We start from the raw sequence: 22,542 nt of genomic DNA, 5'->3' as shown, positions 1-22,542 counted from the left end.
TTTTATTTAAATTTTTGACTATCATTCAAACTTTCAAAGATGGCCAGACCTGAGAGAAGCTTAGGGAGTTGAAGAGCTGCTAATTTCACTTGATGGAAACACATGTCACTAGCTGTAATGTTGGAAAGGAAAACTACTAAAATGATGGTTTCACATTTGAAACCATGTGAGTAATGCAAGAACAGCTGCAGAATTATTAAAATAAGGTTCAGTGGCAAATGGAAAGAGTATAAAAAATCCAACTCAAACAACAAAATGTTAGAACTAGGAACTGGTAAATTGGTAATAGACTTCAAAATATTAGAAGTAGAAGTTCTTTCACCGAGCTTTGTCAAACTCAAACAATAAAAGTTACTAACAATTCTAGTATTAGGAAGTGGAAATTGTTTCTGAATTTATCGATCCATGGTTGGTCTCTTACCTTACTCTTTTCATAAAATCAACAAAGTGAATTTATTGATCCATAAATTTAACAACAATCAGCAAAGTAAATTATCGATCCATGTTTGGCCTCTTTTGTTAGGTTTCTTTCGAATTTTTATAAAAGACAATGGCTTCAACAAGTAGAGGTGGCGGAAGTAATGTTGGTGGTAGAAAGAAGGATCCTCTATGGAAACATGGCACATTGGGTGCATTGCAAGGAGAGGTTATTTGTAACCATTGCACGAAATCTATGACCGGTGGCATACACCAACTCAAATATCACCTTGCACGGATCATTGGTCAGAATATTACGCCATGTGATAATTATCCTGATGAGGTTGAGAGAGGCAAAAGCAAGGCTTTCAGAATATGAGCTTAAAAAGGCAGAAAAAAGAGGACAGCAGAGGCAATGGCAACCCCAATGACAGATCTCAATTCGATGGGATCAAGAAGTATGGGGGAGGGCAGCAATATGTCTAGTTTTTTCATTCCCAGTAACAATCCTGTTGTGCAACCTGGATTGCAAGGTACTTCATGGAATAAGGAAGTGCATCAGCAAGCAAAGGTGGCATCTGCTAGATTTTGGTATTACAATAGAATTTCGTTTAGTATTGCTTCTAGTCCATATTGGGAGCAATTGGTCACTGCATTGACTGTGGCAGGTAAGGGGTTCAAGGCCCCAAGTCATTATGAGTTGAGTACGCCATTATTGCAAGATGAGGTCCAAAACACACAAGAAGTAGTGGAACAACAAAAGAGGATTTGAGAAAAGAATGGCTGCACCATTTTATCTGATGGGTGGACGGATGGCAAAAATAGGACACTCATCAACTTTCTAGTTGAAACTAAGTTGGGTGAAGAATGTGGTTGAAGTTGGAAGGGAAATCACAAAGTAAATCTACAACCACACATGGATCCTAGAGCTTATGAGACAACACACTGATGGTAAGGATCTTGTGTGTTCAGAAGTCACACATTTTGCCACTAATTTCCTCAACTTACAAAGCATATTAGGTGCATTGCCCAACCTGAAGAAGATGTTTGTGAGTGAAAGATGGTGGGAGAGTCCTTATTCTAGGAAGTCTTAAGCAGAGAAGGTCGTGACGACCATTTTTGATGATACATTTCCCAAACTCATGGAGGAGATCATCAATATAAGTTTTCAAACTCCGATTGATGACTTATTTTTAAATTTTCTAATATTACACTTTGCTGATTTTTGTTAAATTTTTCATATCTAGTTGTCAGAATTGTTGGTGAGGGGTTCTACGGATGGTGGATGGGGATAAAAACCCCATAGGGTATCCATATGAGGCCATTAATAAGGCCAAAGAAGCAATTCAACATTTGTATGGATCAGATAGGACCAAATATGAACCCAATATGTATTTTGAGCGATTATGTAATTGGGCTGGGCCCAAACTCATGTAGCGTGTGATAAAGGCAATCAAGCAATAACATCTTAATAGGTCAAGACCTATTTGGACGATATGCATAATATTATTATTAAATTAACAAGGCAGGCCGACTTGAGACTTGACACCACAAGTCAAGTATATAAGCAAGTCATTTGCATGGCATAATGGATCAATAACATACAAGGCGAATCATTCTGAAGGCTGTCAACACATGTAATCTGCTCTCCAACATTTGGCGATCTCTCTCTCTCTCTCCCTTGTGCGAACTTGCTCCTCATCCATTGTGTGAAGGTTGGCTGTTAGGTGATGCTATCAAGATCTTGCGAAGCTAATGAAGACTTGCCTTGAGCGAATTTGATGCTGATGATAAGGGCTGCAATCTCCATTATCATATAAAGAGGAATTCAGATCTGCTATCTTACTGGTTGAACAGCAATCTGAGATAAGCACACTTGCCTTGTAATTACCTACATTTAAGATAATACATATTGTACTTTGTGGCTGGGTTTTTCACCTCCAAGAGGGAGGTTTTCCCAGGGTATTGGTATGTCTTGTTTTGTGTTTTTATTGCTGTTACTGTTCTGTTATAACCTGATTATTTAAGATTAACATCTGATTGCTTAAAATTAACAGGCTTGTCTTATAATTCAAAGGTTTTAATAAAATATTCTAAAGACATTAAAATATACTATGCAAGTCTTTACATGAAGTAAAAAAACTTTGTTCTTTCAGGCAAACATGCCAACTTGGTCTAGACTAACCAATGGCAATCTGTTTAAAGCACTGTTCCTCATGGGACTTATCCCCCAAATAAAACCCGTGTCGCCGATACAGGGACATTTCCGAGACTTGGGAACTTGGGGAAAACGTTCCCCCACAGCACCAGCACCTCCACCGGGCCGCTTGCTATATGGCACGTGCCATTAGATACTGATTGCAACCTTTAACTTCAATGAAAACTAGTTTGCCTTTCAAGGGGCACTCACAGAGATATTATATTGCTGTCACCTCAATTTGTATATCAATGCCAGCCCCCTACAGCTACTCCATTGCTGTCCCCTTGTCCCCAAATTTAGGCACTTGGTCCCCCCATTCCAGAAACCCATAGCCGCATCCCCCTGTCAGGAAAATCCAACGATCGATGGATTGAAGGCAAGTGCTTCTGACAAAATATGAATGATGTGACATCTGTTGCATTGATGTAGAAGTGATACAGATAACAAATGACACTTCATCCATACTGTAGTTACTCTAACAATATCAACAACTCCCACCAGCCATTGATTGGGTTTATGATCTACAGTTGCTATTTAAAATGTTGTGCATTGAAAAACCTGCATTGGTTTTGGCATTCAAAGTTGTGCAGCATGTTTCTGCTTGACTGTGTGTCGATTTCACTTGGCTGTGCACCATGTATTTAGAGATGAGGCACTTGATTTGAGATGCACTGATTTTTATTGTCAAATGAAATACAGGATAGATGTCTTCCCTGGATTTCTTAAGCAGATCATCCTACTTGGCTGCATCACTGGTTGCTCTGAACTCTTCTTTCCTCCTATTGTTGTCAATCACACTGCCAATAGTGTCTGGGCAGTTAGCAAATTATATGATAACAGAAATCCTTGTTATAGTTGTATCCTGTAGATGTTGCACCGTAATTGTTCATGGCTTGTGCATCTTTATTCAACAGATGTTCACCATAGTTTTATAATCCTTTATGTTGAAATCAAATAGGAAGCTAATCATATGAATGCACCAGCATTTAAATCTCAGGCATATCCTACAGAATTTTGGAGACTTTCTTAATTTTATGAGCTCGGCAAGCGGTTAACAAATTCTTACATCATACATGAATCTGTGTTTTGGATTTCTGGTCATGCCATTTTGAAATGGCCATTATATTTCCTTCAAAACTTCATGGCCTATCTTCAAGTTACTTGTGACATTTAAACCCTTATATTCAAGTCTTTGCTTGTGCAATGGTCTTCAATGGTTGTTTTGTTCATCAAATTCACTTGCACCTATTTTCACGATAGTGCAATGTTAAATATAGCTGTCATTGTCTATTTGGTGGCTGTGCTTGTTGGCCTTGTGAATTTCAAACTTGCCCTTCACATTTTTAACCATAACTATAAGTGATGAATTCATGCCATTCGGCTTAATCATTCAAGATCATATTCAACTACCCCATATCATGTGGAGTGCGAGAATCAAACTACAATCACCATGCTGCACCCTTGTCCTTGTATCTGTCAATTTTGGAGCCACATGTATATGTAATATAGCAGAACCACCATTATTTTAGTAAATTCTGGACTCCCATAGTTGTTTGACATCCCAAATGAATCAAATTTTCAAACCTAGCAACTACGAGCAGAACCCTTATTCATATATTCACATACCCTAATTGAATGCGCCCATCAATGTGCCCGTTTCTCCACATCTCCAAGTAAACATGCTCGGTTCCTTCTAGAAGTGTCATCCAAGTTCAGCTTTAGGGTATCTCTAGTTGGCACTTACCAGCTTGTTATTTCTCCTCTTTTTCTTTTTGTTCCCATCCCTCTATCAAGGACACCCATTAAGGCCTCTTTCTAGTTTTGACATTATTTATGAAAGAATCAATTCCCTCACACTTTGAAAACAATTTCATGTACCTTTTCATGATGAAGCCCCTTCCCAAGAAAAAACCCTCCTGTCAACCCATATTTTTTGGCATACTAAAGCTGGGAGAGAACACTAAATCTGCTGGGGAGGGGTGATTAAGCCTTAATTGTCTATGCCAGGAGAAAGTTCTTCAAATCTGCCAGGCACCACAGGTATGATAAAATCTATTCAGCAGTTCACCCCATCTCTTATTTGTGTAGGGACAATGTAGTAAGAAATTGTTAGTCTATTTTTAAATTCTTCATTGCTTTTGGCAAAGGGGCTATATTTCATTGAGGCGCAATCTTATCATCTGCTGCCAACCAAAGAAAGGAATTTGCTTTTAGGAGACCATATTGATACAAAATCAAATTTAATGGGCTTCTTCCACCTGAATGTCATCCAAAGCTATTGCCACCTTGTAACATACTCCCTTGACTTGGATACCACCCAAATGAGTTTATATGTAATATTTAAGAAATGAGAAGGCATGATTGAGTTCTCCAACTTTTCTGCTGCATAGACAATCAAGGCTAGTCTAGTCCGAACTGGATCTCAATTCTAGTCTGGTCCGAACTGGATCCCGAATGCATCCAAAGCTATTGCCACCTTGTAACATACTTATTAGAATATTTAATTATATTTTAGTCACCTATATTTAGTTTCTTGTTTAATGGCCATTTAGCTTTTTAGTTAATTAGCTTTTAAGCTTTATTTAGCATTTAGCTTTTTCTTTTGAGTTAATTAGCTTTTAAGCTTTATTTAGCGTTTAGCTTTTTAGTAGTTCACTTTAAACGACTTGTTCTTAATTTAGAGCGTCGTCCTTGTAATCTCTTTATATACGCTTGTATATTGTTGAATAGATTATCCGATTATTGAATCATTCATTCAATTTATTTTTCATGGTATCAGAGCGGGTCGATGGGATTCTTTAAAGTTTGGCGAATTTTTTAATAAAAATTCATGGCCTTCTTTCTGGAAGATTTTCCAGATTTTTTTTTTTTTTTGTAAAAAAGCGATTTTGCTTTTTTGAAGGCTCTTTGAAGGTTTCGAGGGTTTCTGGGCGAATTCTTTGTGCTGGGCAATAGTTCATGTTTTTTTCGGGTTCTGGAGATTTTCGGGCCTGCAACCTGGAGGTTTTTTTGCAGATTGAAAAATTTTCCTAAGGTTTCTGCAATTTTCGACTAGGGTTTTGACCCTTCAATTCAAGTCAAAATTTTATTCTAGTTGTAGATTCTTGGTGGGTTTTTCGAGACCTCAACTGGGTCGTCGTCAATTTTTTTTGGGTGTATCGTTTTTCATGCCTCGATTTTTGAGCCATCGGATCTACATATTGTTTTCAAATTCTTGGTGGGTTTTTCGAGAGCTTTTCTGGGTTGGTCTCAGATTTTTTGGGTGCCTCATTTCCGCGCCTCGAATTTTGTGCCAGCAAATTTGCCTTGGAATTTAAAAACAGATCACAATTTCTGTTATTTCTGTGGACGTTGGGATTTTTGCTGTTTTTTTTTGGCACCATTTATGCTAAATTTCTGGGTTTCTTCCAAACCTCAAAATTCGCTCCTTGGAATTCGTACCAGAATTCTCCTCCAAGGTTTCAAATTTTTTGTGCAGCTGCTTCTATTCTGATTTTTGAATCAAATTCTTCTGTCTCATGCTTTCACTAGGTTGACCTCGTTCAACTTTCATTTTCGTGATGGCATCTTTGACCAACATCATGTTGGAACATAGTCAAAAGTTCAACAACTGCAACAACACTTGGAAACAATGCATATTCACGATATCTGAATATCGTTGCCTTGATCAGATTGATTTAGGCCAGACCTCGTCCTACAGGTCCCAGGGTTTTCACATTTTTTTTCCTCAAAAATTGTTCGCAGGGTTTAGAATTTTTTCCTTAAAAATTATTATCTGTCATTTGCAAACCACATGATGTCTGCTATTTTGCCGCATGAGGTTTGTTGTTTTACCACGTGATGTCTAGTATTTTACCACGTGATGTTGTCTGGTGTTTTCCTGCATGATGTCTGATGTTTTACCGCGTGATGTTTGGTGTCTTACCACGTGGTGTTTTGGGTCTTGCCATGCAAAGTTTCAGGGTTTTGTTCGATTTTTTCCACAAAAATCGTTTCAAGGGTTTTTACCATTTTTTTCCACCAAAATGATGATTTGTATCTTCAGTTTTGGAGGGTTTGCCGATTTTTCCTCAAAATCATGGTTTCAGGTTTCAGTTTGGTTACCCAACATCAAGTTGGATGGATTTTGGTATTCTTGGTCATTAACACTTTTCAGATCCAGGGAGGGTCTCCACCACAACAGAGAGTTCTCATTTGTGATCAAAAGACCTGCAGTGTCTTCTGTAGGGTAGTTAGTAGATAGAATGACCATTAAGGGAGGGTATTAGAATATTTAATTATATTTTAGTTACCTATATTTAGTTTCTTGTTTAATGGCCATTTAGCTTTTTAGTTAATTAGCTTTTAAGCTTTATTTAGCATTTAGCTTTTTCTTTTTATTTAATTAGCTTTAAGCTTTATTTAGCGTTTAGCTTTTTAGTAGTTCACTTTAAACGACTTGTTCTTAATTTAGAACGTCATCCTTGTAATCTCTTTATATACGCTTGTATATTGTTGAATAGATTATCCAATTATTGAATCATTCATTCAATTTATTTTTCAATACTCCCTTGACTTGGATCCCAGCCAAATGAGTTTATATGCAATATTTAAGAAATGAGAAGGCATGATTGAGTTCTCCAACTTTTCTGCTACAAGTTGTAGATCCATTGGCAATGTATTTATCCATCTCTACGTAGTGAGATCCACCTGCAACCAAACCAAATCTAGGTCTGGTCCGAATTGGATCTCAATTCTAGTCTGGTCCGCCTGTGGGTCCAAGCAAGGCACAATTCCAAATGAGCCTTATTCGTCCAAGGTGAACCTAAGTGCACCCAGGTTGAACCCATCAGTGCAGTGGTAGGTTTTTTTTTACTTTGATTGGGCACCCTAGAATTCTTCCTCAACGCAAACAAATTAATTTTAGTTCATTTCTATTGCAAACAACAAATATCATTCCAAGAGAGTGAACATTCATTTTTGCTTGTTCAATCAATGAAAAGTGTTGAAGATTGATCTTTGAAGGTCCTACAATGATTGCATTGTCATTCCAACCCTATTTACAAGTGTTCATTGGCTGCCAAGAAGATCATAGAGGGATATTTTTGCAAATAGGTAAATTTTTGTCAATCTTTTTCCTCCATCTTTTGTCAATTTCTACATATATGCATGGAAAGTAAGGATGTGGCAAATGTCCTAACTGTTGTATAACTTCTCCTATTTTTAGAGAGTTAATATCTTCTCCAACTAGATTTTTTGATTAATCTTTTAATTTTCTTCCATATTTTTTTGGGTCTAAAGCTTTCTCTTTATTTGATTGTGAATTCTATAAAAGGGTATGGGCCCTCATCCCACAATTCACTTACCAAAAAAAGATATAGGTAATTAGTAATCATAGGGAGAGAATAATGATGACACAAATAGACACAAAAATTATAGTCACGCTTCATTAAAACAAAAAATTAAAAAATGCCCCCAAGATTTGGCTCAAGTGGTGCGGCTGCCCACTCCAAGTGTGTGGTAGCTTGCCGACCTGAGTTCAAATACCATTCACCCGTCAATAGGGTGGTGCTCATATACTTATACATATACATATAGTACTTGAAAAACTAGTTTTGAAAAGATGTATAACAGTATAACAGTATAAGAATTAGATTTCAAATGAAACTATAGGAAATACCAAGATTACTTAGATTAGTAATACTAATTGCTAAATGCTAAATAAAATTTGACAAATGAAATTGTCAAATTTGAGATTTCTCATTTCTATCATATGAATATCGAAAAAGGAAAACAAAAATATGAATATCAGATGTCATTGCAAAGTCTATAATAATAAAGATGATTACATGATTCATCATTACAATGAGTAGCCAAATACAAATACCGAAATACGTGTAGTAATAGCATTATAAAAGAGACTAGAGTCAAAGACAAAATGACAAAACTCAAAATGTAGCTAATGGAGGCCTCTAATCATCTGCGAACTCCTCCTCACTGGAACTGCTGGACTCCTGAAGATCAAGGTCCCTCAAGCTCACACCAACTAGCCCTGCATCTGAAGTGGTAGGCTCATCCTCATCAATCTGTGAAGGCTCCTCTGGCTCTACATCCCATCATGTCGTTGGACTCTCCTTGTACACAAGTGTCTTGCGGTCCATGAGACGCAAAGCACTGTGTACAGCCACAAGCTTCTCTGCTCTCTTAGAGGTAAGTCTGTTCCTCTTAAGAGAGTGGATGAAGCTATATGTAGACCAGTTCCTCTCAGCAGCTGAAGAACTAGAAACCTGGGATAGCAGATGGATGGCTAGAGTGGTGGTCAAAGATTTTGGGCCATAACAATTCCACCATAAAAGTGGGTCCTCCTGTGCCATAGTGTCTATATCCATCTTTGCCGCATCTGAATAACCTCTAAGAGTGGCAAATCTTCCCCACTCAGTGCGCATTGTGCCGGCATCTCTGGAATCAAACATCTTCTCTATGCACCTAAAGAAACCCGCCTTCACCTCATCATCCTGAATCGATGTCAGCCTACCCAGTCTAGCCTTGTACCACTTAAGATTCAAGGCAAAGGCAGCCATATGCAAAGGAGTGTTCAACTTGTCCCATCTACGCTGAATGATAGGTTGGACTTCCTTGTTCCCCCACTTGAATGTGACGTGCCTTGTACTGATATTCGTGAAGCAAACTGTTTTAGAGGAGACTTAGGATCAAAATGACCCCTAGCATATGGTGCCAACAACTCTGAAGGGCAACCTGTACTAGCTAGTGCACTCACCATAGAACTAGATTGGACTCCAGGATCAGCCCCATGGTCACCCCCCTCATTTTCAGGTTCATATTCTGAATCATTCTCACTATGAGAATGGATTTCCATGTCATCTTCACTCATGCCTTGGGAGCTCATTGTCAAATTGACACTACATTTCACAAAATAAAAATAAAAATAAAATCATCCTAGTTTAACAATATATTTTTAAATTTTTTTCCTATTCATCTCAAAATGAGATTTGATGTTGAATCTTGAGGGAAAATTGATTCATCATTTTGCCCTCAAGATTCAACATCAAATCTCATTCTGAGTCTTGAGGGAATAGGGAAAAAAATCCAAAAATGACATAGAACAATGAAAATCAGAAAATAAAACAAGAAAAAGTTGAAAAACCCTACCTTGTGCTTGAAAAAGCTGTCCAAAATGTAGAAGAATCTTCTTCTTCCTCTTCTTGCTTCTAGCAACTCCTATCACACTTGCAATCACTTTTCTCACCCCTTCAATCACTCTTCTTCAAGTTTTTAACTTTTTCCTCCTCTTCAGCTTGCTGGAAAAAAAATCAGTTTTCCAAAATGAGAGTAAAATCTAAAAGAAACATGCTTTTGTGTTGTTTTGGGGGGTAGGGTGGGGCCCACGTCCAATTAGGGTTACCCCTTAACCCCCCCAAAAAGCACATGTTTTTTAAAAATTGCTTTTTCCGAGTGCTTTTGACGTGGGAACGCGGGAGACGCCCAAACGTCTCCACGTCCCGGTGGCGTTTGGGTGGCGGTGGCGGGACGGCGGGGGACATCGCGTCCCCGTCCCCCCGTCCCCGAGACGTTTCTGACAGGGGGACGCGCCCAAAAAGGGGGGGGACGCGTCCCCGTGGAACACTGATTAGAATCCTTTAGTGGTCCAATAGTATTAGTTTGGCAGCAAGTGGTTTTATCCACAACTTTAGTGGATGTCACCCTGCATCTATATGAACTTCTATGGCAATGAATATCAAGAATCGAGGTGCTAACAAATATGAAACCAATTTTCTGTAAAAATCCAAAGGAAGACATCAGCTTTTCTGTTTGGCTAAATAGAGAAGATGGAGCTAAGAGTCCTTAATAAGTGGTCCAATAGGATTAGTTTGGCACATAGTGGTTTTATACATTACTTAAGTGGATGTTACCCTGCACCTACTTCAACTCCTGAAAATGTAGAAATAAGAGTCGGGATGTTTATGGAAACCATGAAACTGAATTTCTTTAAAATTCCAAAGAAAGACAGAAGAAAGCAAATCTAACTCCTCCAATTCAACTTTTGCTTCAACTTATTAGTTGGTATAATATGTGTTAGCTTGGATTGCTTGATTTATCCCTTTTTCCTTCAAAATTTTAAAAAGAGAAATAGAAATATATAGCTCATTATTTTTTCCACCAAAATTTTATAGTGTATGCATCTTCACAAAGTTTTATTCTATCTTATACGTCATCTTGCTCTAGGAATACAAAAAAACACATGAAGAATACATATTTACAACACACACTAGCGCACATCAAACCACCTTATACTTTGATTATAGATGATAATCATTATAATCAATTGACAAGTCTGATGTTTATTTAAAGTATATTGTGGAGTGTTCCGCATTTGGTGGTTTTTCTGCTCAAAGACCAAATAGATAGTCATAAATCATTTTCTAGGACTCTACATTGGTCATTGTCCCTCAATTAAATCATCATATTGTATGAAGGTGTATCCTTCTTTCATAACATATATTTTTATTTTGTTCTCTTTCTATTTAGGATGCTATCCTTGGTTTATATCATTCAATTTAACTATTTGAAACACTAAAACATTTGATTTCATTAGCATCCCAATCATGGTGTGAAAGCATTTGTTCCTACTTTCTCAGTAAAATGAGGGATTAAGGGCCTGATAGTGTCTAGGACACAGACAATGTCCCATTCCCCAAGCAAGTGTCACATGCACTTTCCTGTGTATAGAGAGAGTAACCCTAGTGGATGAAAGTAAACTATTTAGTTGAAAATAGCATTTGTCAATAATGTGCATTACAATGGATGATACACATCATTATAAGGAACAAGAGGTGGAACCTACCAAGGCAACACTACCACACTAACAAAGAATGTTGTTATAATTAATTTATCATTTTATTTATGTGGTGGCAACTGGAATTTATTCACCAATGAAACTTATCATAATCAACCAAGATTAGATTCATTTAGAAAACCATCTACATCTACATCTATATAGAAGGAGTTTCTCAACCACAGCAAATTGATAATTGTATTATTTGGATAATAATATAGTGACTACTCAGGGATGAGGGCAATAACCTATCGCGGCTAGTTTTTCTTATCACCTTTACTCCCAAGTTGGTTCTAGTATTTTTATTTTAATGCTCTGGTGGCATTGTGTCTTCAATGACTTGGTACTGTAGCTAAATACATTTTCAATGTAAATTTGAAAATTTCAGCTAGAGTCTGTGTTTGTCCTTCCTGATTAATAAACAAACATAATTGTGACTTTCTAATATCCATGGACAAAGGCAACTTTGCCTCCATACCATGATTGATCTGCAAGAACCAGCTTCTGCTAAAGTGCAATCAATTAATTTGACAAAGAAAATTTTAAGGCATTTAAAATATCCACGTTCCCCAGATTTAATTATCACTAGTCTACTCCAAACAATACCACAAGTTGTCAAAATTCTTACACATTATTTTTCGCCACAAAACTAGATCAAAATTTTATTAAAAAAATATTTTCTTAATGAAAAGAGAATAGAAATGAAAATTACAAGCTGTCAAATACTTAGCATTTTCACCATCTCATAGAATGTGACCATTTTGTACTTACCCTTCGATCATTCTTTGCAAGAGATTGGCGATGGAAAAAGCGATGGCAGAATATTATAGCTGTAGCAATTGTCACCTGAGGCCTGCAGAAATAATAAATCAGAGATCTTTCTCTTGCACCAATACTAGATATTTCATGTATGAAGAAGATAAAACCCAGCAGAAACATTCTATAAACAGGAAAAAGAGATTTAAAATGTCCAATAAGGCAGGAAAATAACATTTAAAAAAATTAACAAGAAAGAAAATTAAAATGACTTTATTCATATATAGCGTGAAACAGAGTGTGGCATTTGGAGAGAATGGAAAAATGTGATTTTATTATATGTTTATGATCTTATAAAATACACAGTTCTGCGTCCTATGTCATGAATGCAAAAATGTGATTTAGAGAGAATGGAAAAATGTGATTTTATTATATGTTTATCATCTTATAAAATACACAGTTCTGTGTCCTATGTCATGAGGTTGTAACTATCCAACCAATACATAAAATGAAGATGCCATTATAGTCACAAAATAACAATTAGTTATTATCAATACATCAAATATCAAATAACAAACCAAATGTTGGAGCTTGCACTCAACTTACTCCAACAAAAAATAGCTAAAATATATATTTAGAAATCACTCCAAAAATCCTGCTTTGGTAACGAAGTCAAAAAAACTTCTAGAGACAACTCTCACCATTTTCATCTCTTAGAGAAAACTCCCTCCTCAACTAAACACAACTCCCATTTGCAATCACAGAATACCAACTCTCATTAAAATGACTATTATAGACATGATCAAAACTCTTAATGCACACACTAAGATTCATCACCCCTGCATCCTTCAAGTAAGAGCTGCATGTATTCACTACAAATTCATTGAATATCATTTTTGGTTCAATCCCTATGCATGTGAACCTGACATCACCATATTAACTCTTGCATAGTTGATTCCACAAGTCAATCGCTAACTCATACTTTAATCTACTACACATGGTCGAAACTAGATAACACAAATGGAATGAGGCTCAAACATAGGATTGATGAATGACCAGCCACTCCACCCATCCATTCTTACACCAGATATCTTACAAAGATAAACATGGTTCACATCTGCACATGGTGATGTCAAGTTAAACATCAACACCAATCTGACAATTATCACCTTTTCATTCTCCAAATCACTCTAGCATAACCCATATTCTATAAATTAACATACATAAATCTTGCTATCGAGGAGTAAAATCTTTCTTTGCAATTTTTGAACCTTGTCTAGCATTTGTTTATAACAAGCATTCTGTACCTAGAGTTGTACCAACTAATTCCAATAAAGAACAAACCATTAATCAATTGGAACTAGGAGCAATGCCACTGCAGCTTAATTAACTTGACTGGAACCTTTCATATAATCACTATTTATTTATAGGAAAAAAACTCAGCAAGTAACTCATTTGCCAACAAGTACTTGCATTCAATTTGTGTCCAGCAAGTTACTTGGCACCATATCATGGGCAAGTTTCCACCAAGTAATTCACCCAAAAAATCACCAAACTTCGCGAGTACGTGTTGAAACTCACTTCACAAAGACAAATATCAGTATGCCCCACAAAACACTCAAGATGCTTCACTTTTTGCACCTTCTCCTTTGAGATTTTGACTTAACAAATCATTGAGAAACTGTGTTTGTTTGCCACTGATATTAAGCGATTAGAGTGACCATGAATTGTGTTGGTGAATTTATTAACTGCATTAAAAAGATATGTAACATTTTTTCTGTCTCCTAAGTTTTCCTTCCATTCTAGCAGGCTAGGGTTTACAATTTTTTATTCTATTTCAGATTTTGTATTATTTTCTGTTGTTTGTAACTAGGTTAATATATGGGTTCGGATTGCCTTAAGGCAACATCCGAACCCATTTAGGACTGGGCCCTATCATAAAGGGTAACGTGCCCCCAAGATTAAGCCCAGCCCTATGCTTGCACGCCATCCTAAAACCCCACGCCACAATAACAATATTGGTGCCAAAAAGGAAGGAGGCCGACTTGCATCAATAAAGGTTAAGACACATATAAATAAAGATACTTTGCAAAGACAATATCATCAAGCATTAAGCGAATCAGCTCTGCATGAAAAGTGCGAATTTACACTAGGAAGGTGCAAAATTGTCTAGACTTATGCGAACTTGTTCTAGAGGACAAAGGCAATCTTTGGTGCAGACTTGAAGAGCTTAGAAGTGCAGATCTGTCATACAAGAAGGATTCAGATCTGTCAAGGAAGCTAAGTATTGTACTTGTGTTATTAAGGGAGAATATATAATCTGACCTGTGGGTCTTTAATGCTGGGTTTTTCCTCCTTGGAGGTTTTCCCAGGGTATTTGTGTTTGTCTCTTGTTTACTTCCTCCATTTCTAAGTTTACTGAATTATGATTTAGTTAATGTTACAAATCTGATTACAAACTAGGGCATAATTAAAGGACATAAATCTGATTACTAATCTAGGGCACAAAAAATTACATGGTATCAGAGCTAAGGTGTCACTAACTTCCGATTTTAGTAAATCATTTGTTGCATATAGCTGCTGTTTGTTTTCAGATTAAAATGTCAGGTTTGAGGGCTGAAGATAGACTTGATGGAGCCCTTGATTATGCTGCTTGGAAAGTCTGTATACTATTGATCCTTGAAGAGAATGATCTGTTGAAATTCGTAGAAGAAGAAAGGCTGTCTCCTCCAGAAGATGTTGAAGAGCTGAAACAGTTCAAGAAAGATTCCCTCAAGGCTAGGAAGATCATAATTGAGTCCGTCAAGAATCATCTTGTCACTGTCATATCAAAGTTTGTGTCTGCCAGGGAAATGATCAAACACTTGGAAGGGATGTATGAAGTCAACAACCTCAGCAGGGCTCTTGCTCTAAGACAGCAGCTTCTTCACATGAAAATGAAAGAAGACGACTCAATCATAGCCTACTTCATGAAGATCAATGAACTAAAGGACAAGCTAAGTACTCTTGATTGCCAAATCTCGGATAAAGATCTTGTTATGATTGCATTAAATGGTCTACCTGATGAATGGGAACCATTCATTCATAGCATTGGTGGAAGAGCCGATCGTCCCAACTTTGAGCGTCTTCAATCTGATTGCATCAAAGAGGAATCTCGAATTGAGGTAAGAGGAAAACTCAAGAACTCTCACAAAGATAATCATGTTCTCTTGGCTAAATCTAGGAAAGGTGGACATTGGAAGAAAGAAAAGAGAAGCAAAGATTTTAGATCCTCCTCCTATGATCCAAGGAAGAAGTCATGAGATTCCTCTCACATTCGTTGCTTCAAATGTGATAAGTATGGTCACTATGCCAGAGATTGTCAGAATGATCCAAAGGAAAGGGAATCAATTTAAATAAATTGCCGAACAAAGTGAAGATTATCTTCTTATCTCTGCTCTATCCAGCAATGTTCCTACGGCCAGCAATACGTGGATACTTGACAGTGGTGCCTCCAGACACATCTCAGGTTTTCGTGAGCATCTCTCAGATCTGATTGAAAAGGACACCAACCTTCATGTGGTAATCGGTGATGATGCTCGATGCTCGGTAAAAGGTTCAGGTACTACCTCTTTAAAACTAGATTCTGGTATTTCCTTACAACTCTGTGATATTCTCTTTGTACCTGGTATTAAAAGAAATCTTATTTCCATTTCTGCTTTAGAAGATAAGGGTTTGCAAATAGCATTTTCTGAAGGCAAAGTACTCGCTTGGTCTAAGAAATCTAATTTCAAAACTGCTCGTATTATTGGAAATAAATGTGATAGTTTATATAAGCTTGCAGCTAATCCAATTCAAGCTCTCATTCATGAGGCCCCTGAATCATGCGAGCTATGGCATAGAAGACATGGACATCTACACTTTCAAGCTCTTCCCACTCTCGGTAAAATGGTTAAAGGTATGCCTAAACTCAGTTTATCTCATGATGATGCTTGTAAAGGTTCTGCAATGGGTAAGAATGTAAAGAATCCTTTTCATAAAAGCGATAGTAGGACTAAAGAAAAGTTAGAAATTATTCATTCAAATTTATGTGGTCCTATGTTTGTAGCATCTCCTAGCTGTTTCCTATATTATGTTATCTTCATAGATGATTTCTCTAGGAAAACATGGATCTACTTTCTTAAATCTAAAGAGTCTGAAGAAGTCCTAAACAGATTTAAAGAATTCAAAGCCTTAGTTGAAAATACTACAAGAAATCGAATTAAATGTTTGAGGTTTGACAATGTTATCGGGAAAAAGTGTATAATTTAGTAATGTTTATTATGGATAGTTAGTTAGCCGACGGGTAGGTAGTTGGAGTCGCAACGGTTGTGTCGCACCCCTTCGGCTGTCATATATTGTACCACCTCCGGGTGTTGGAGGACATGTAACATTGACGACAGATTATAATATGAACATCCTTTGACATTAATGGCAAGCTTATTCTGGTACTTCTTTTGTATTGGCATTGTGCATTACTGTTCGATTACTGTATTCTTCCTGTTTACCCAGTGAGGCAAACATTTGGCGCCGCTGCCTAGACGAACTCGGGAACGGAAGACACGGATGGCGCACAGACACAATGGGCCTACCCGTTGGTGAAGTAAACCCGGAGGCCGACGACGCGCGGACAGAACTTTATATAGGAGAAGACACGGCAACGCGAGAATTTTCAATTTTGCTCCAGGTAGCCATTCAGACATACGTTCAACGAGAAGCGGCGGAGGTAGAAATCCCACCAAGTGCCGTGTGACAGCACTGGAGGTTAGCCCGGCAGTAAACCGGTTGATGAACCACCTCCCCCGGTTGCTTGCAGAGGCATCGCTGGCACAACAGGCCCTCCTGGAGGAGATTGCCCAAGAAGAGCGACGACAACAAATCCTGCAATGCTACGAAGAGAACAGCCGACGGGAAACGGAATGAGATGGCGCCAGGCCAGGAGGAAATTGAACCTTTGACTTATGCCCAATAGACTAAATAAGGACAAAAATAAAAAGATACAGAGTGACGAATGGGAAGTGGCACAAACCGCGTTGAATCTCAGACAGCAGATAGAACGAAGGCGTAGGCTAAGGCAGCTTGCCGAGGGACGATCGGCCGAGGGGTTGCCCGAAGGGAACCCAGGAGGTGTCACGGAGGTTGCGGAGGCAGAGATAGACGGAGAGAACTACACTGTCTACACTGTTGTAGGGCTACCAGAAGGAGTCACGGAGGGTGCCGAAGGAGAACTCTACAGTTCGCCAAAATACCACCATAGGGTAAGAAGCCGCAAAGAGTTGGTGGAACAAACAAGGCGAAGTCTAAACCTGATCGACGCTACCAGAGACTTGCTAAAGAATTTGTCCATTTCAGAGGACAACCGGAGGGAGACACCGGAAGGTGACGGTACGACCGAAGGTGCCGAGGGAGCACAAGGGTACTGTACTGGAGGCAATTTGTTTGGTTCGGTGTCAGCAACTTTTTCCGGAGGACCCACGAGTGGAGGTTCAATTGCAGGAGGCGGAGGATCGCTAGGTACAAGCACACAAGGAATTAGAGGAGCGAGACCCAGTGGTGGGATGGCGAGTAAACAAAAATTGCCAAAGTTCACAGAGGATAGCAAAGATGATCCTGCACGGCATTGCTGTACATGCGAAACCATCTGGACAGCCAACGGGGTGACTGACCAGGATGAATGGATGAAGCAGTTCCCCGCCACACTGAGAGGAGTGGCTATTGACTGGTATTCAGACTTGGATAAAACCGGGGTAACTACGTGGGATGAACTGAAGAAAGCATTCGAGAAGGAATTTCGGCTTCTCCGAGATGATAATGAGATAGTCTCTGAAATCTATGGAACAAAGCAAGGAAAGAAGGAGACCGTACGGGCGTATGGCCGCCGGCTGAAGGAATTAGTCGGAAAGATGGAAAGCCAACCGGCTGATGGCTTAAAAAAGCGGTGGTTTGTCGAGGGTTTGAACCCTAAGCTACGACGAAAGATGAAAATCATGCCTCCGACATCCTACGATGATGCATACAATCGGGCCATGGACTTGGAAAGTGAAAATAAGACGGCCAAAAAGAAGAAGAATAGATCTTCGTCATCCTCTGAAGATGATACGTCGGAAGAGGAGAGTAGCAGTGATGAGAAGCCGAAGAAGAAAGTCACGGCCCTTCAGAAGGATATGGAACGGATGTTAAAAGAGTTTAAGACAATGAAGGGGACCACAAGCAAGGAGGACGAACTGTGGTGCATGGATTGTAAGGAGAGCGGCCACACAAAGGGTGCCTGTCCCAAGAAGGCATTCTGTGACATCTGCCAGATCATGGGACATTCTACGAAGGAATGCCCATACAATCTGAAGGCACGTAACCAGCAAGTGCTCTTTGCCCAGGAGCAGCCCTCCACATCGGATTCAAACAATAATGCATCTTCCGAAGGCTACCGAGGAAACCGACGAGGCGGACGGGGGAATAATAATAATTCCACCAGAAACAGGGTCGAATACGATGCGAAGGGACGCCCGATTATCCAATGTAGGGCCTGTAATCAGTGGGGGCACTTCGCTCGTGATTGCACGAAGGAAGCCACCCCTCAGCACCTCTGCCGTTGGTGTGGGCCAGGCGACCATGAGGACGCAAATTGCCCACAGGCAGGGGTTAATCTCCTCAACATTGAGAAGGCTGAGAAGACTCGTGAGAAAGAAGTACTGGCGATCACCTGCGCCCAGATGAAAAAAGCCACTTATCCCGACCCCCGTACGGAGAAGGAGAGATTACGAGAGGCAAAGGCCAATATTGAACGTGAGATGACGACCGAACGACGAGACAACGAGGTGGCGAGTACATCATCCCGTACGGAAGCGAAAAATAACATCATTGGGCAAATCTTGCAAATGGAGGTGCCGATAAAGGTAAAAGACCTTCTAGACTCTATGCCACAATTGAGGACTGCCATCCTCACCAATGCGCAAAGCACCGCAGCGTCGAGTGCACCACAGGTACGGGTTCCCGCCACCGCATCGTCGAGTGCACCACAGGTAGGGGTTCCCGCCACCGCTTCGAAGAGTACACCACAGGTGGACGTTTCCGTCAGCCCTTCGACTGACCCGATGTTACTAGCCTTGAGCAGTGGTAGACACCCAGCTGTGGTAGAACTGGGTATCCGTGGGACCATTCTGAAGGACACCATTGTGGACGGTGGATCTGGGGTGAATGTACTACCAGAAGAAACATGGAAGCGGCTAGGGAAGCCCACCCTATGGCCACCCACATTCAACCTAGTGGGAGCGGACCAACACGGCATTAAGCCACTCGGCCTGTTGATGGCCCAGCAAGTGACAATTGGTACACAACCATTCTTGTTAGATTTCGTGGTTATTCCCTCGAAGAAGAAAGGCTATGACGCCATCCTGGGGAGAGCGTGGTTGATCAACGCGAGGGTAAACCACAACTGGAAGAAAAATACACTTTCCATGGAGAAGGGAGGGCGGAAATATACCATTGACCTACACACCCAAGATGTCGGCGAAGAGCTCACCTCTTCAGACTCGAACTCAGAGGACTCTAATAAAAGGGAAGGGGGTCCCGATGAAAGCAAGGGCAAGAACGCGATGGAGCCGAACAGTGAAGGGGTACTCAAATTGGAGGGATGTTCTGAAGATGAGGTATGCTCACTTAACGGGCTCTTCCACTGGCAAATGGAGGATTACGAAATGTTCCAAAGCTACAGGCTCGAAGTAGAGGAACCAAAGCAACCGACAGAGGTGTACCTGCCGGAATACAAAGAATATTGGAAGGGAGACACCCCAAACCCTGGCGACGCAGATAATCCGAAGAGTGTCGGCAACGATTGGAACCCTGTGTGGAAGGCCGTAGCCTTCAAAATCTTTATTATTCTTCTTCTTCTTATGTATGGGAAGGAGATTGTGGTCCCTGTAGAATTTGTGGTTCCAGGTCTTCCGATGGCCATTGAAAATAGATTGGCCACCAACGGGTACAAATTGAAACCCTACCACGCGAAGCGCACAGGGGACCCGAGAGGCTGGACAGACACCCGAGAGCCCAGAGGGGGACCCGAGAGGATGGAGGGGGACTCGAGAGGCCAGGCAGGCAACTCAAGAGGCACAGGACCACAACAGGCAACTCTCAGGCGAGGACAATCGAGAAGGATGAAGAGCGATCCCAGAGACAGGGGACCCGAGCCGAAGACTCTCTAGACAACTTAGAAGAAGAAGAAAAAAAAAAAAAAATCGCACGGTCGTACGACAGCGACCGTACGGAAAAAAAAAGAGCCAAAAAAAATCGTATGGCCGTACAGGTCAGCTGCCCGTATGGAAAAAAAAAAAAAAAAAGAAGAAAGCCACGGTGGAACCACCGTGCGGTGGCAACACCGACGGTGCGGCCACCGGCGGTGGAACCACCGTGCGGTGGCACCACCGTACGGTGGCACCACCGTACGGTGGGACCACCGTGCGGTGGAACCATCGTACGGTGGGACGCCCACCACCGTGCGGTGGAAACCACTGCTGTCGCGGAGCACAAAGACATAAACGTAGCCCCCGCACAAACAAACACAGTCGTACAGTGGAGGGTGTTGACCGCACGATTGGAGGTGCTAGTGCTGTTGTTGACCGTACAGGGAGGTTGTATGGCCGGGGTGCCATCGGGGACATTACAGTGCCTAAAAAAAAAACGACGACGGCCAGATTTAAAATGATTTGCTGGAGTCTGGAGCCTAGACACTGAAAATATTGGAGTGTAGAAGAAGGGTTTTGACATCATAAAATATCACAGAAATGATGCGCGCCATGGACTTTCGTGGGGTCCTGAAGGTTGTAAATTAGAAAATTTGAAAAAATATATATACGAAAATTTGAAAAAAAAAAGTATATATAAACAAAAAAATGAAAAAAAAAAAAAAAAAAAAAAAACCACCGTACGGTGGACACGTGGCACCACAAACGGTGGGTACCACCGTGCGGTGGAAACCACCGACGGTGGAAGCCACTGTGCGGTGGCACCACCGAAGGTGGAATCCACCGACGGTGGAAGCCACCGTGCGGTGGAACCACCGGCGGTGGAAGCCACCGTGCGGTGGAACCACCGGCGGTGGAAGCCACCGAAGGCCTGCGGGAGTATAAAGGGCGCCAAACGGAAGAATAAAACACACGCCACACGCCACCACGCGGTAATAAAACACACCGAAGGGAAACAAGGATGCCGCGCATACCGAAGGGAAAAGCAAAGCAGTCGCTGAACCCCGCACAACCACGCCACCACGCAACGCCGCACACCGTCGAGGAGAGGTAGAAGCTACCACGGCGAGGAAGGGAAAGAAGGAGATGCCGCGGGGGGGGATGAAGGAGGCACCGCGCTAAACCGCCGAAGGGAAAAGAAGACGCAGCCGAAGGGAAAGGAAGGGCAACGCACAAAACGCCGGGGATAGAAAAGCCATGCACCGCACGAAGGAACACCACCGCCAACCCCCGCCGAACAGCGCGAAAAGAAGGAAGCTACCGTGCGGTGGAAGGAAGGAAGTTGAATTTTGTGCGAACACCGTGCGGTCAATAAAAACGCACCGCACACAGGCATATCACTGTGTCTACCGCACGCCCAACACACAGGCAAATCACCTCCGCACAGTCTTAGCTGCCCGGAGGCAGTTAGCCGTTTTTTTGCAACGCGACAGCTAAAATCAAGAATCAGTTACAAGGAAACTAATGGAGTCTGCAGGAAAGAGGAATTGGAAAAAACAGTTGCAGGATAGCAGCCATAGGAAGCCGGATGCACGTATTCTTCCTTCAGGTGTTCGAATAGCAGGTGGCACAATGGAAGCCAGGCCGAAGAAAAAGACACCACAGCAGCCCACTGCACGAGGGAAGAACACCTTCACTTCACAGAATATCACCTTTGAGGGATTGAATGGGGTGGAATGTCGGAAATGGTGGCAAGAAACGCCGGATGATAATTTGGTGAAGACAAGTCTTCGCAAAGCAGGGGTAGAATGGGCTATCCGGATGCCTGTGTTCGCCATTCGCGAGTACGTGGGAGCATTGCGATATATGGTTGATACCTTTGATAGCCACTCACGGACGAGCACATTTGAGTACCTTGGGAAGGATATCACCATATCCTTCAAACCTGCAGATTTCACGAAAGTATTTGACATCCCAGGCATACATGGCAAGAAAGTGGACTTGAAGGCCAAGAAGATGACACGGGAAGAAAAGGAACATTGGATTACGCGAGTGTCCCGCAACTTGACCCCAGCAGAGTTGGCGAGCATCGTAGACGCCACGAAGGGTCGTGGGATGCGTAGGTCCTTTGTCGCAGAGGG

At 40.9% G+C, this 22,542-nt stretch overlaps 1 protein-coding gene across 5 annotated transcripts in view; it reads right to left on the bottom strand.

Annotated features, from left to right (window-relative positions):
• LOC131052561 (cyclin-T1-3) overlaps positions 1-22,542 on the bottom strand; it is a 61,525-nt gene that overhangs the window by 9,671 nt on the left and 29,312 nt on the right. For all 5 annotated transcript variants that reach the window (XM_057987145.2, XM_057987148.2, XM_057987147.2 and 2 more), the window contains one exon: positions 12,222-12,303. In XM_057987145.2, coding sequence (XP_057843128.2) covers positions 12,222-12,303 — 82 coding nt within the window. The remainder of the gene's footprint in view (positions 1-12,221; positions 12,304-22,542) is intronic.

The sequence above is a fragment of the Cryptomeria japonica genome, chromosome 9 (assembly GCF_030272615.1).
Source record: "Cryptomeria japonica chromosome 9, Sugi_1.0, whole genome shotgun sequence".
Lineage (NCBI taxonomy): Eukaryota > Viridiplantae > Streptophyta > Pinopsida > Cupressales > Cupressaceae > Cryptomeria > Cryptomeria japonica.
Note: the sequence above shows the minus strand (reverse complement) of the source record. Positions and strands in the feature narration are given on the sequence as shown.